The sequence below is a fragment of the Styela clava genome, chromosome 9 (genome assembly GCF_964204865.1).
Source record: "Styela clava chromosome 9, kaStyClav1.hap1.2, whole genome shotgun sequence".
In the NCBI taxonomy this organism is placed as follows: domain Eukaryota; kingdom Metazoa; phylum Chordata; class Ascidiacea; order Stolidobranchia; family Styelidae; genus Styela; species Styela clava.
The window spans coordinates 16,602,528-16,616,172 of NC_135258.1; the positions used below are offsets into that span (position 1 = coordinate 16,602,528).

General features: G+C 35.3%; 1 protein-coding gene across 1 annotated transcript; it reads left to right on the forward strand.

Moving 5' to 3' along the window:
- Positions 1-268: 268 nt before the first annotated feature.
- LOC144427422 (galanin receptor 2b-like) lies at positions 269-9,487 on the forward strand. Its single transcript, XM_078116610.1, has 9 exons — positions 269-646; positions 915-1,046; positions 1,692-1,821; positions 5,563-5,694; positions 7,271-7,398; positions 8,045-8,166; positions 8,289-8,393; positions 8,784-8,916; positions 9,150-9,487. Exons 1-9 carry the CDS (start codon positions 561-563, stop codon positions 9,280-9,282), a joined length of 1,101 nt encoding a protein of 366 aa, XP_077972736.1. The 5' UTR covers positions 269-560; the 3' UTR covers positions 9,283-9,487.
- The last annotated feature ends 4,158 nt before the right edge of the window (positions 9,488-13,645 follow it).

A 13,645-nucleotide genomic window follows, 5' to 3' on the forward strand; every position in this document is an offset into this window, starting at 1 on the left:
GTATTATCTGTAATGGTTATGTATGGAAAACAAGATATGTTATATGTATGCTAATTGTTAGCTTTTAGTTGTGTACAGCCGTGTGTATAAAATCGGAGCGATATCTTTCGTTCAATTAGCTAAGCATCGTGGGATAGGTACCATTATATACTCAGCAATTAGTTATTATGTGGTAGTACGTTTCGTTTACAAATTGATAAGTTAATTCATACAGCAGCAATAGCTAACATTTGCTCCCATAATACCCCAAAACAAATTTCGCCCATATCTTGAAGTAGGGTGTTAGTAACGAAAATGATACTGGAACCCTTTCTTGGATGAACTATTCTTGTATTGCACTGTACATACAATCCTAAGCGTTTCGAAGAATCTTTGAGGTATCAGCAAATGTTGGTATCCACGATAGAGTCAGGGTGCTGTTCTTGCTACTATTATTGAGATAGTAAGAAGTTTTTATAGTTTCTACTAAAATCCTACTAACCCACGAAGATAAAAAAAAATTAAAAAAAAATAAGCTGTTGGAGTGTTGGTGAAAGAAGATTAAAGAATACATTCAAAACATGGATACAACCGGTGCATACGAAAGTGTGAACACCTTCGAAAGCAGTCTAGAATCCAATACAAAAGATTCAGATACCTTCACTTGGTATGTGTCACTATTCTTTTAATTGAAAAATGAAATATAATATTCTGTGGAACGAAATTGTATATAGGTTTAATTTTATCAGGTATATATATTTCCATGAATATTAATTTTTAGAGATGATTAGCTTGTGAATCTGGGGTTAGATACATTTTCGACATGCAACTGTATTCTTTCTAGACAAGCAATTATTTAGAACAAGTCGAATTTTATTTCTGTTAACTAAGCTAAGGTATAATAAACTCCACTTTTATGAAGTTGAAATTTTTAGGTATTCAACGGAGATATTTACTCCCACACAACGTATTATATTCTTTTCTGTATTTATCATTCTGGGTCTGTTTGGAGTATTTGCAAACGGGGTAATAATTTTTGTGATCACGAAGAATGAAAAGCTTAAAAAGTAAGTTATGACAAAATTTAAGTTTCTTGCTATCAATTGTATACGAAAATGTCATAAGTTTACTACTGGCTTATTTTCTCATAAAAGCCATCGCTACAGTGATTTCCCGATTTGTCGAATATGGTACAATACAATCGATGATAATACAGCCACTCCCCTTCCCCCCAACAACAACAAAAAATAGAACAGTCAAATGGGACATATAAATTTTAGAAAGACGTTTCAAAGATATTTTTGTGAAAGTTGATTTTAAATCAAATTCTCGAGCCTCAGTTACAACAGACAACAATATTTGTCGAAGGGTTATTAATAATAACTTCTGTGCTAAGCGTCATCGATGACTGAAACCTTTTGGCCCAATCATGAGCAAACAGTAGTTCAAGTGTGTTTTTCTCAATTTTCAAAGAAGTAGTCACACATTTATGGATTCAGATGGAGATTTTTTGTTTTCGAGTCACTACCTACACCGGCACTGGATGAGTGCAATAAATAACCTTGGCAACAACAGAAGATTACAGAAAACCTTACGGTTTAATAGTCGTGTTTAATATGTGGCATAAGTAGATACTTATATGTTTTATGCTTATTTTCTATTGTATTTCTATTAGAATAAAGCTGATTTTCGATTTTTTCAATGTTTATCAGATCTCCATTCAACATTCTTCTTGTGAGTCTTTGCATCTCGGATTTCCTTTCTGCTTCTAATAGTTCTATTCAGTCCTATAGGTTGTTATGGTCTTTGAGGGCATACACTGGACCAGAATTCTTTTGTAAGGTAAGAAAATTCGCAGATGCACTTTTTGATTTCTTTATTTTACATTTAGCTCTTTTTTGATGGAACAATATTAGGTCACTGACGATTCTAAAATTTTGTGTTCGATCTGGTCAGCCTTTACTCGTTCAAAATAAAATTAATGGGATATATTATCATAATACAAAATATATGATGAGATATATATTGTTGAGCATCAATATCTTAATCACTTAGTTAAGACCAGGTCGTATAGGGTATAATTATGACTTTATGGATTATCGTCTATGTCTATGCAAATGAAATACTCCATACGTTTTAAAGATTTTTTTGTGAAAGTTGATTTTAAATCAAATTCTCGAGCCTCAGTTACCACAAACAACAATTCCTAATGATAACTGACTTGAATTAGGATAGCAAAAATGATCACCACAAACTTAATTTCGACACTCGAACTCTGACCGTCCACGCCTCTTTTTCCAAAGCTGCGGACTGCATAAGGGCGATCCGGGGCACGTATATTCTTTGGTTGTTTAAGTGAACAATTCGGTAGTGTATAATTTCACTGAAGAAACACAATTAATTATTGGAGGATGGTAATTAGGCACGGTGTATTAGGCTATTTTGATATACATGTGATTCAAATAAGTTGTAATATACGTCAAAAGACTTGTATTGATATTCTTTTTGGGTCTGAATGTTTGACACAGGAGCTTTTTTAGCGAAATGATGGCACGCTTCATGCAGTCAGTAAAAGTAGATTCAGTAATGTTTGAACAAATTTAAAGAATGACTTTGAGAAAAATTACTTGGGCACAATCAGTCGATTAATCGAGTTTTGCAATTGCCCAGAAGAAGCCAGTGAAGATTTCAATATTATTTCATCACGGCGCATCATTATGGCGCGGCGGTGTGGCTCAACGGGCTCAACGGGCTAAGCGCTAGGAATACGCTCGCCACCGCACCTCTAATTACTCTGCGTGGGTTCGCAGGTTCGAATCCCATGCAGGGATGGTTATGTGCGAGAGGATTGCTGGACTCCTCGCCGTCGTTGGGTGGTTCACGTAACCGCTGGTCGGTTACGGCTTCCTCCACCACCAAGTCCATGCTTCCGAAAACAAACAATATAACTAATCCCATACCCGACTTGGAATGATAACCGGACGAGAGCCCGTGGTTCGTCATATGAATAAGCCGTCTTATCGGCTTTCCTCTCCCCGGGATAAATATGTAAATTCAAATCCAAATCACAATGGTATACTGCAAATAAAAACCAACATAAATGCTACTCGAGGAGCCATAGTATACTGTACTAACTAGTAGGTAATTTTTTGAGAATATATGAAGTTATCAGGGTTTTGATCAATGTACAATCAGGTCATATGATACCAACAGTTTTCAAACTGTTTTGCAACATCGCCTCGGTACCTTCGCCAGTAACCTTCTCCACGTACAGGAGCAATGCAGAATTCGTAAAAAAAGAGAACTAACCTTTATAAAGAAATAAATTAAATGAAAGTATTTTCACCTCAATATAAATGAACTGCTGATGCAAAAGCGATTTCTTTGATTTACTAGTGATAGCTCCAAGGCTGAAACACCCTTTTCTACCAAATAGAATAGCCTATATATTAGAAATTAAGTATTCAACGGTTCTACGAGTGAAAAAAGAGTCGTCAAAAAAACGTCAAAAACGAGTGAATATTTGTCAGATGACCATTAATTAACACCAAAATATCTGTAACAATTATTTTGGTTTCTTCATAATTTTGCAAGTCGATGAATTGATCTTGAAGTTCAACTTTTAGATCTGCAGATTCAGAAGGAAATGTTAGGATTATCCAGAATGTTACAGTATGGTTAATGATATAGATAAAGCAAATGTACACATTTTCTTATATTAGATCATATGAAAGCAAATAGCATTTAGGTTAATTGTCTTCGTATCAAATATAGCTTTGCATCTAATTTTTACAAACCGCACGGCACGGTATTTGTAGTCTCGATATTTTGCACAAATACAAGACGAGCACTTTTGCAGTACGTGTAACAACATGTTCTAGTCTGAGATGCATTGTCCATGGGTGAAATAAACTGACTTTTCACTAAATAGGAATACCTCATCACTGGAAAACTTTGCGATTCTGACAAAGAGGATTCCAGCATTTTGTTGACCTTTTGATAGAATTTAGGACGCCGGATTCCTACACAGAAAAGGTCGATTCTATGGTATATAAATATAACAGGTGGCCAATCTGCTTTCGACCGCGAGATCGACTAAAATCTTTGAAATAGCTCGCGATCGACTGATCGGCAATACGGTCCTACACAAAACGAATGGGTTCTGAATATGCAGATAAATGCACACACACACACACACACATACGAAAAATTCCACCGCTGCCAAATAGGAGGCTTTTTGGGCGCATTCTTAATAAAATCGATACGAAATTTGTATTTTTTATGTTCCATTTAAGTTGTTGTGTCGAGGACTAAAGTTTCCGTGTTCATATTGTGTGTATATATATATATTATACACGCGAGAGAAAAACTGTACTTCGCAGTTATGTAAAATACATTATGACGCCATACCTGATTAATTATAATTGCGTGAATTGGTACATTTTATTTACAGGCAGGCTAGGATATTAAGTTGAATTCGACAACACATCAAAAACTCGGAGCCGAAGCTAAACTTCATGGCACCAGAAAACCCCGAAGTAATAAAAACCTTTCCTAGTCTCGAGAGAGGTGTGGCCCAATGATTAGGAAAGGTATAATCTGATTAAAAAATTAAATAAATATATTTTTTTTAAACCGGTTTGATTTCGGAATATCGGAGGAAAGATAACTAGAATCATCCAATTTTGTCTGGTTGAAATGAATATCTAACTTGAGTGTCGCGCATATTTTACAGATACTATAATGAATTGTGTTCATCTAAACTTTCGGAACTTGTCCCTCAGAAAAATGATTTCGGCCGCCAAAAACGGTTGGATGTGAACTCAAGTTCGTTTACGGTCAATGTACCAGATAAATTTTCTACCTTATAGCTGTTTTCCTGGTCGTATTGACACGAACTGCTTCAAGTCTCGCGACTAATCAGTATTCACTAACACGCAATCTCAAACTATAATTCTTTATAGTGTCAGTACCTCTTAGAGGTCGCCCGTAGCTTTGCGCATGGATCATTCCTTTTAATTTCTGAGTGAGTTCCTGTGAAATCGTGTCGAAATATCTATATTATGATAACTGTGCGAAATTTGTGAAATGGAAACTCCTGCGTTAAGGACAAACGAGATGAGCCGTTTCACGATATTATCGGACTGTGTAGGATGGACGTGAGGTTTGAACTAATTTCTTACAATGGCAGAATTTCAGAATGTTATTTTATTAGACTTTGGTGGAAATAAGTTTCTTTTCTAAACCAGGCACAATGGTTCAACAAACTGTAGGTACAATAGGCGCTGGTCAAAATTTGGATTTGTGAATCGTGGAATTCTTTACACCCTAATATCTCAACGCAAGCATGTATTCTGGCAGAATATCACATGTCACGCAGATAACTATACAGACATATCTTGCAATCCGATGCTTCGAGTTTGGCGAGGTAGAAACAAGAAGGACTGCTTTGTATCATCAGCTGCTACGGGAACAGTATACCAAGCCTGTAGGCACATCTGCATCCGCCTAACGATTTTGCGCTTGCTTAGCACATAGTTATATTCAAAATTATTGTAACAAGATGTTTTATCTTTGTTTCAGTTGTCTCATAGTGTTCGTGTTTGGACAGAATATGCTACAGTACAACATATCCTAATATTCAGCATTGTTCGTCTGTATGCGATGAAGTGTCCAATGCGTATCAAACGTGTGTTTACACCAAGCCTGGCAACGGTATATTTATTTATTTTATAGAGTTTTGATTTTATCACAATTTGAGACAGATGAATTAGTCAATTTGTTTAAATCAGTGGTCGGCAACCACCGGGCCGCGGCCCATCGCCGGTCCGCTGAAAGGTTACTGCCGGTCCGCAGAGAGGTGACACAAAAACAGACAAGGCCGTAATAAAACCTCTACAATCTAACCACAAGCCCTACAACTAAAAAACAGCACCCAACAGTAAACCAGACAAACACAACACTAAGAGTCGGCAAACTGGGGGCCAAATGCGACCCGCGAGCTAATCTGTTGCGACTCTCGAACCACTGGACATTCAATACATAAAACAAAAATTGATCCCAAATTTATTATTGTCTCTACACAAATTTATGTGGTGACAAATGCTGCTGTACGGCGCTTCTTATGTAACAAGTGGCTTCTGTTGTTGTCGTTCGAGTTAATTTCGATTTTTAAAATTTAAAAATGTCCGGAAAACGGAGCGACAAGGGTCGAGCATTCCAAAGTGCTTGTACGGAAAAGTATTTTCTTTCTTGGGCATTACAAAACCAGTTTGCTTGATATGCCCAGTCAGCATCGCAGTTATTAAGGGTTTCAATGTTTTAATTAAACTCGTTACGAAACGAGTCGTCGAAAATTCGATCCCGAAACCCGGGACTGCGCCACAGCTCATCTGTGCGTTAGGGCAAAAAGTGTAAAGTCCACGTTCGGAAGAACATATGGCCTTGAGCAGCTTTATCTGAAATGCATTAAACTTAGATTAAATTTCGTATTCGCTTGTCAGATCATCACTTGGACGACGAGTTGCCATAAAAACATCATATTTCACATTAATAATAGATAAATAGAAACAATGTATCGTTGGATAATATATTAAAAAAACGCCACATACACATCTCATTGGGACAGGCTTTCAACACAGCAATAGAAGGGCAGAAATGCGAATGCGCCATAATTTGAAGTTTAATTAATGTAGCGATTGTTCGAAGGCGGAAATATTGCGGCCCGCGCGCTACCGAAAACGTGTATATTTGGCCCGCAAGAACATGAAGGTTGCCGACCCCTGCACAACACTATTGAGCAGCAAGTCTGACTTCATAAACAATTGCCATGTCAGTATGTCGCAATATTGCTGGGTCAATTTTTTCTCTACGCCCGTATAAGAATGTCTCTCATCAGTCCGAATAAGATCTCCCAACAATATGATGCAAGCATTGTTAACCCGAAATCTTAATGTGAGGCCTGGTTATCAATATTGATAACTATAAAAACGATATAATATCGAAGTAGGTCAGATGTAAGAAACATGTTACGTGTGTCAATGTCTCGAATATGGGAACAGTTAATGGCCATCCAACAAATACAGATATCGCATTAAATAGCACAACAGTCGTTTTTAGTAAATTTCCTAATGCGTATAATTTATTGCATAGGCTTAGTTTATTTGTATAAAGGTGGTTCGCCAAAAGTTTGGTCAGGCTTTACCGGTCCGTCAATTGAAAAAGGTTGCCGACCACTGGTTTAAATCGTAAACCTATTTTCATAAGAATATTACTAAATCTATATTTTCAGATTACGGCTGCTGTTATTTGGTTGGAAGTGTTCTTAACAGCAGCAATATTTCGCTATATATTTCCGACTGTTTATCCAGTACAACCAGATTCAGAATACTCGGGCTGCATTGCAGTGCCACCGGAATGGTAATAATGTAATGAAATTTTCTGTACAATCATATTTTCTTCATATTATTCTTGGTTTGGGGATTTAGAAAATTTCACAAATACCTAAATTCGGATGAGATCCCTTGTGGAGTTGTGGCACGAAACTATTTTATAAATCTGATTTTGTAAAATCAATGTATATATATTGTTTAATATTATTGCCGCATCAGTTTAATTCCAAGAATTTTGGACATACATGTATTTTAATTTCCAATTGTGCTCGATAATCCGATTTTCCGGTCAAAATGTGTTTTTTCAAGAAAGCAATTTCATTGAAATTAATTTATTAAAACATCAATTCATTTTGTTTCAATAGAGTACTGGTAGGTGCAGTCTTATAACTCCGCTTTTGTACGAATGGAATATGTTTGCAATCTTTGAAAAAATTAAACGTAGTACCATGTCTGATCTTTCAAGTTCGAAAATCAGACGTAAAACTGTTTATTATGTTACTTTCACAGGAAAAGATTGATATATGTGGAATAAATATCAATAATGAGTCGAGGTTGGATTCAATCTCAGTTTGTAAACACTTCAGTATTGTTTACAAAACATGGCATAATTTACTAGAGATCTCAATTTCCACCTGTCTTTAATAGAGAAATCCTCTAATATTTTTTCACAGGAAAGAAGCTTTAAAACTGCACAAATTCACGGTACCGTTCATGTTTTTCCTACCGATGTTCGGAATAATAGGTTGTGCAGTGTATCTTGCTGTAACAATTTACAGAATGCGCCATTGTGATAGTGAGTCTACTCATGTAAAACGTTGATAGAAATAGTCTTATATGTATATAGAACATTTTTGTGTGGCATTTTCTAAATATAAAATGGTCTTCCTCGATTTAACACACTACAACTAATTTCAGTTTCGAGAACACCAAGTCCCAACAGATTACGAAATGAAAACAAAGCTATCCTTCAGGTGTCGCTCATTGTTCTCTCATTTCTACTGGGATACCTAGGAAACGCTGGTTGGTATTAACCTTCGCTTCATCACGAATGTGTTAACAGTGAATGATTGGGAGGAATTATGAGATGTAAAAAGTTAATTCAGTTTTTTCATTCGCTTACTACAACCCATAAACACTAAGTAAAACAGGCACACAGGTCTCATTAACGTAGATTTAGAGCCGCATGGCATTTTTGTTTACTGTTTATCTCACACGTCGATGTTTATGTACATTCATTATATAGATGAATTCTTTGGAGTAATTTTATTGAGGGTTAGAAAATTCACTAAATAGATCATACCTCATGTGGATGTTATGATTGAGCATAATATGCTTACACTAACTCTTGATTCAATATCTCATTTGAGTTACGAGTAGATAGCTAATTTGACTATTGCATTTAATTTTTAGTGAACAGAGTGCTTGTATCGTTGCCCATATACACATTTCCTCTGGTCTCAAGGAGTTGGTTTACATTTATTTGTAACCTGCTACTGAGATTGAGTGAATGTCTAAATCCGGTTTTCTACAGCCTTGGTTCTGAGTAAGTAAATTTTTATGAACTTGAAGTGCGAAATAAACTGACTGTTAACTGTTTCGCAAAGATTGTTTTTAAGCGATTAGATAATTGACTGTTTCAATCACACAAAATAAAGAGTCCTACATTTGTCAATAATGAAAGTTTGACCAATGTACGAAAAATGAGTTAGGTATAACGAAATGAGATGGTTATATATTCTTGTCACCATTGAAACTAGTTCATTCTTGATTTATTAGTACATTGATGAAGGCCACAAAGCAGATCTTCTCTAAAAAGAAACTTGCCTCAGTCGGAGGTAGAAACAAGAAACTACAATCTCCATACAACATATCAGGGGCAGTCTCGAGGGCCAGAATATCCGGAACGTAAAAGAAGACGAATATTTAAAAACTACTAATTGTGATTGGTTGAATTATGAAGTTTACACGCTCAAATTATTACTTTGATTCATTTTTTTGTAAATGATCGAACTGCGTTGCCTTTTTTCGGTTTGTAATTTCTCATTAATAATACGAAAGAAGGTTTATGTATAGCTTTTTGGACCAGTTTTGAATACTAGCCTTGCAAATGTTGAATATTTATAATACGTGTTGTAAAGTATAATGAGTGTGATTTTTTTTGCAATTAAAATGATATATATAATCACACGGTTGAGTCATTGTCAATTTTTTGTTTTGTTAAAATTCAGTGTGTTTTAATTAATGTAAACATCCCCTTATCACTGCTGATTTAATGAGCCAAGTGTTTTGCTGGAAAGGTACAAACGAGATCTTTAAATACGCGCACGATCAAAATAATTAAATTCTTAGAAGAAGTAAGCTTACATTTTAAGTTTTAATAAAATAGCTCTTTATGTCCATCGGGCGTTGAAACAAGAGGGCATTGATCAAATATATGAACACTAAAGCCAAAAAAAGTAATACAGGTATGCAATCTTTCACAGTAGACTACCGGTATCACTGTCTCCACGTGACCACCAGGAAGCGGAACCGGAACAAAGTGCGCATTTTTTCAATTTTGTTGCTTTCATCGCTCACAAAAACGAATTACATAGAGCCCACAGAAATAGAATGGTAAAATAAATAAAATTACTAGCCGTCTAGCAAAAAATACAATCTTTAACCACTGAAAATTCCAAAGCAATTGGCCCAATAATTAAAAAGAAAAGCGGTTTTCAAGAAAAAAAGAAATACTAACAAGAACAACATAATTTTTCGGATAAAAGCCGTACTTAATTTTGTAAGCCGTTTCAATTAAAGAATAATTCTTAAACAAAATACATTTTCTTTTTTTTCCTGATCAAGGACAAAATTGCGTTTTCATAATAGCAACTACATCGCAATTCGCAGCTTACAGATGCCCAAGGCGCAGCTAACCTACAGCGACCTAACCTAACGTGACAAAGTGAATATTTTTGCTTTTATCTATTTGCGTGCTCGTTATTCATTCTTGTGTTTGAAATGTCTAGCCCTGGCGTTAAGCTGTGTTATATCATTCTTAGTAACTTGTAGAATAATGTGAGGTGTTCCGAAGATGCTCTCGTTTACGTCAATGTAAGAAAACAGCTGTAATATCGCCTACCGGTAGCTACTAACCATTTGCACTATCGCACTCTTTATGAGTAGAAAATGTTTATGTATTGTTATAGGTGTGCCGCGAATATTTAAAGAGCTGAATATTGTGCCGCAATATAAAAAGGATGGGAACGACTGCCCTAGATGCCCTAAATAGGGTCGTCCAACCTTTTTGGCCGAATTGCCACATGTAGTTTGCTAATAATAGCGCGGGCCAATTAACATGGCATTTTGTTTAAGTTTGCTACACTGACTACAGGTTAATGAAAAACAAACAATACCCGCACAACAAAATTTCACAAAAAACTGTTGTTTCCCAACCATTGATGGGACGCCATCAGTAGTTATTTCCGAAAGTTTCGCCAAAGCCAAGCCAAGACGCTTGATTTTTTCAGCAGAGCTTCCAACAGACCAATGCCTCTAGTCCAGTCGTACCCATAATAGGAACAATGGCTGCGAGCTCTGCGGTAATTTTAAAATCATTATTAACTCCCCGCAAAAAGATCGCCAACTGAGCAGTAATCTTGATGTCAGTTTGGGTTGCTAACCGTCTTTTATTTCAAATGACAATCCTTTAATTAAGCTTTTTAGTCCTTAGTCCTTTTCAGAATTTAGAAAACATGCTAATTGTCCTCTATTCTTTCCAACGTCGTTTTGCAAATAGTTATAGTACTGTGTTTAATATTGTTCCGTTTTTAAAATTGCTTCGTTTATGTATTTGCAAGATCTTGATTATTCTTTTTAATTTCGCTTTGGTCCGGCTCAAACAGACAAAGAAATAACAATTTTATTAACATTGTTTGGGTCAATGTTAAATAAACATTAAGAGAAAAACACATGAAAATTGTATTAATATATCTAATATAATATATCTTTTAAGCTTGTATACAGGGATGGCCATTTCCGAATACTAAACTATTCCGAATACATTCTAAAATCGAAAATAACACATTTTGTTTTAGTTTATTAAAACCCAGTAAATTAGGAAATAAGCTTCAATAGAAATATCAGAATAAAGCCACAAACCAACAGTATATGTACACAAAGTAATTGATAGTTATCAATAAAAAATAATAGCAACTTGTGACACAGTCAGTTTATTAAAATTATTCACTTTGTCCAAATGACCATATGAAAAGATAGCCAAGGAGTTGTCTGACGCTTTCTATCATTGGTAACATGATATTACGATAATAGTCAAGTCTATTGACAAAAATACTACTTGTATTCAGATAACTGTGTATATTTTCTGTGAGTAATAAAATTTATTGGCAATACAGGCAACTGAAACAAGCAACAACAATCGAAAATCCATTATGTCAATAAAAATTCTAATATTTAAGCTTAGAGTATTCTACAACCTACCAGTATATTTGTATATTAATTTATGTGAACCATATTGTTATTATGTGTAACATATTGTTGTGTTTGAAATTAGAAATAAATTAGTAGAGGATAGATGACCACCACTGCCAGCCGCGCAGCCAGGATTTTCGAAATCGGAAATTCCCATTGCCGCCTGTAACACCCACCGCGATTCCGCGCTCGTTAAAAGAGCCGTCTTTTCAGCGTATATTGATCATCGTGTTACATGAAATATTCAATCCATGACAACTACGAGATTCTAAAATAGCTTTATATATTAATTTAATGTGTCCAACGTAACTCGCGGTTGCTTCTTCTTACGTCCAAAAAAAAATCATTATTATTCGGTCCACAGCGATCTGTGACCTAAAAGTACGAGATAAACTGCCTGATGTATTTAATTTTATTACGTATTTTTGCAATCTTGCCAACTCGGTATCGCCGTTAGAAAAATCTCAAATAAGGATATAAAATCCTGTTAAGTGTAGTGTATAATTCATTTCATACAATGAATATACATATAAAGTTTAGCAGTAAATTAAAAATACATATTCATCGCCACGATCATGCCACCTGTTAAAAGAGTCGACTTTTACAACAAATGACATAACAACGGTCAACGAATACATATTTTTCTGTTGTGCAAAGTGGTGAATTCGTGACCGATACAGGCATATTTAAAATGTCTTGCTTTATTAATTTAATTGTCTTCAATTTTAACTGCGGTTGCGTCGACAATATAAAATACTCACCACTCTTATATACCATTGCAATCATAAGAATAAAAATGTGTGGTAAACTGCCCGATAAAAAAATGTTCAGATCCGTATTTTGCGAATTCGGCAGATATTTATATGTACTTGTTAACAGTGACAACGCTCAATCGAAATGCCGCCACTCTGATTATTTTTAGATAAAACCGTTCGAAAAATCCATAAATCTGCTGTAACACCTGAGAGTAAAATTTATTTCATCACAATAAAATTGATTGAATATACTTTAGATTAATTATATTATATACATCCTCACAACCCGGGAAAAAGTCGCGTTTCAAACCTTGTATAATGTTAACACGAAAATATTCGACGGCAATTTAAAGTAGGCTACGGTAATGAATAATCAGGCAAATCCCGCCCTCAATTCGTGACGATATGTTTCCAATCATAATGTGTACGGGAGGCCCACGAAATTTTGCGATTTTCACTGCCTAGAAAAGCGTTTTTTAAATTTTCGCGGGCCTCAATAAAACTTATATTGTTTGCGGTTTTATTTTCAGTATTTTAAATTGCCGCTTTTCAATCAAAAAGTTGCGTTGTCTTTAGAAACTCGCCGCCGATGACGTATTTACCAGATTCACAATTCCGTGCGCGTACAAAAATAAAATAATTGTCATCGTTATCGTGGAACAAATTTGTGAAAAATTTTCGTCTTAGAGAAAATAACACAAACGTAAAGGCGTTTACGGCCTAAATAACACATTACGCTGATGCGCAAGTTTCGGAAGCGTCTTGGAAGCGGCGTCGAAAATGTGTGACGTCACACAAATATCCGATATTCTTATGAACGCTAATTCCGATATTCGAATAACGAGGTATTCGAATACTTTATTCGAATTGGCCATCCCTGCTTGTATATAATTGTTATTTCATTGTTTTAAATTCTTCTTTTACTTTACCATTGCAAAATTTTCGGGGCTATTTTAAGAGCGCTTTTGCGCCTGTAAAATGGGGTATGCGTTTCAAACCATCATTATGATTCATCGCATACCACAATTTGTCTTTTAAAAGTACCGG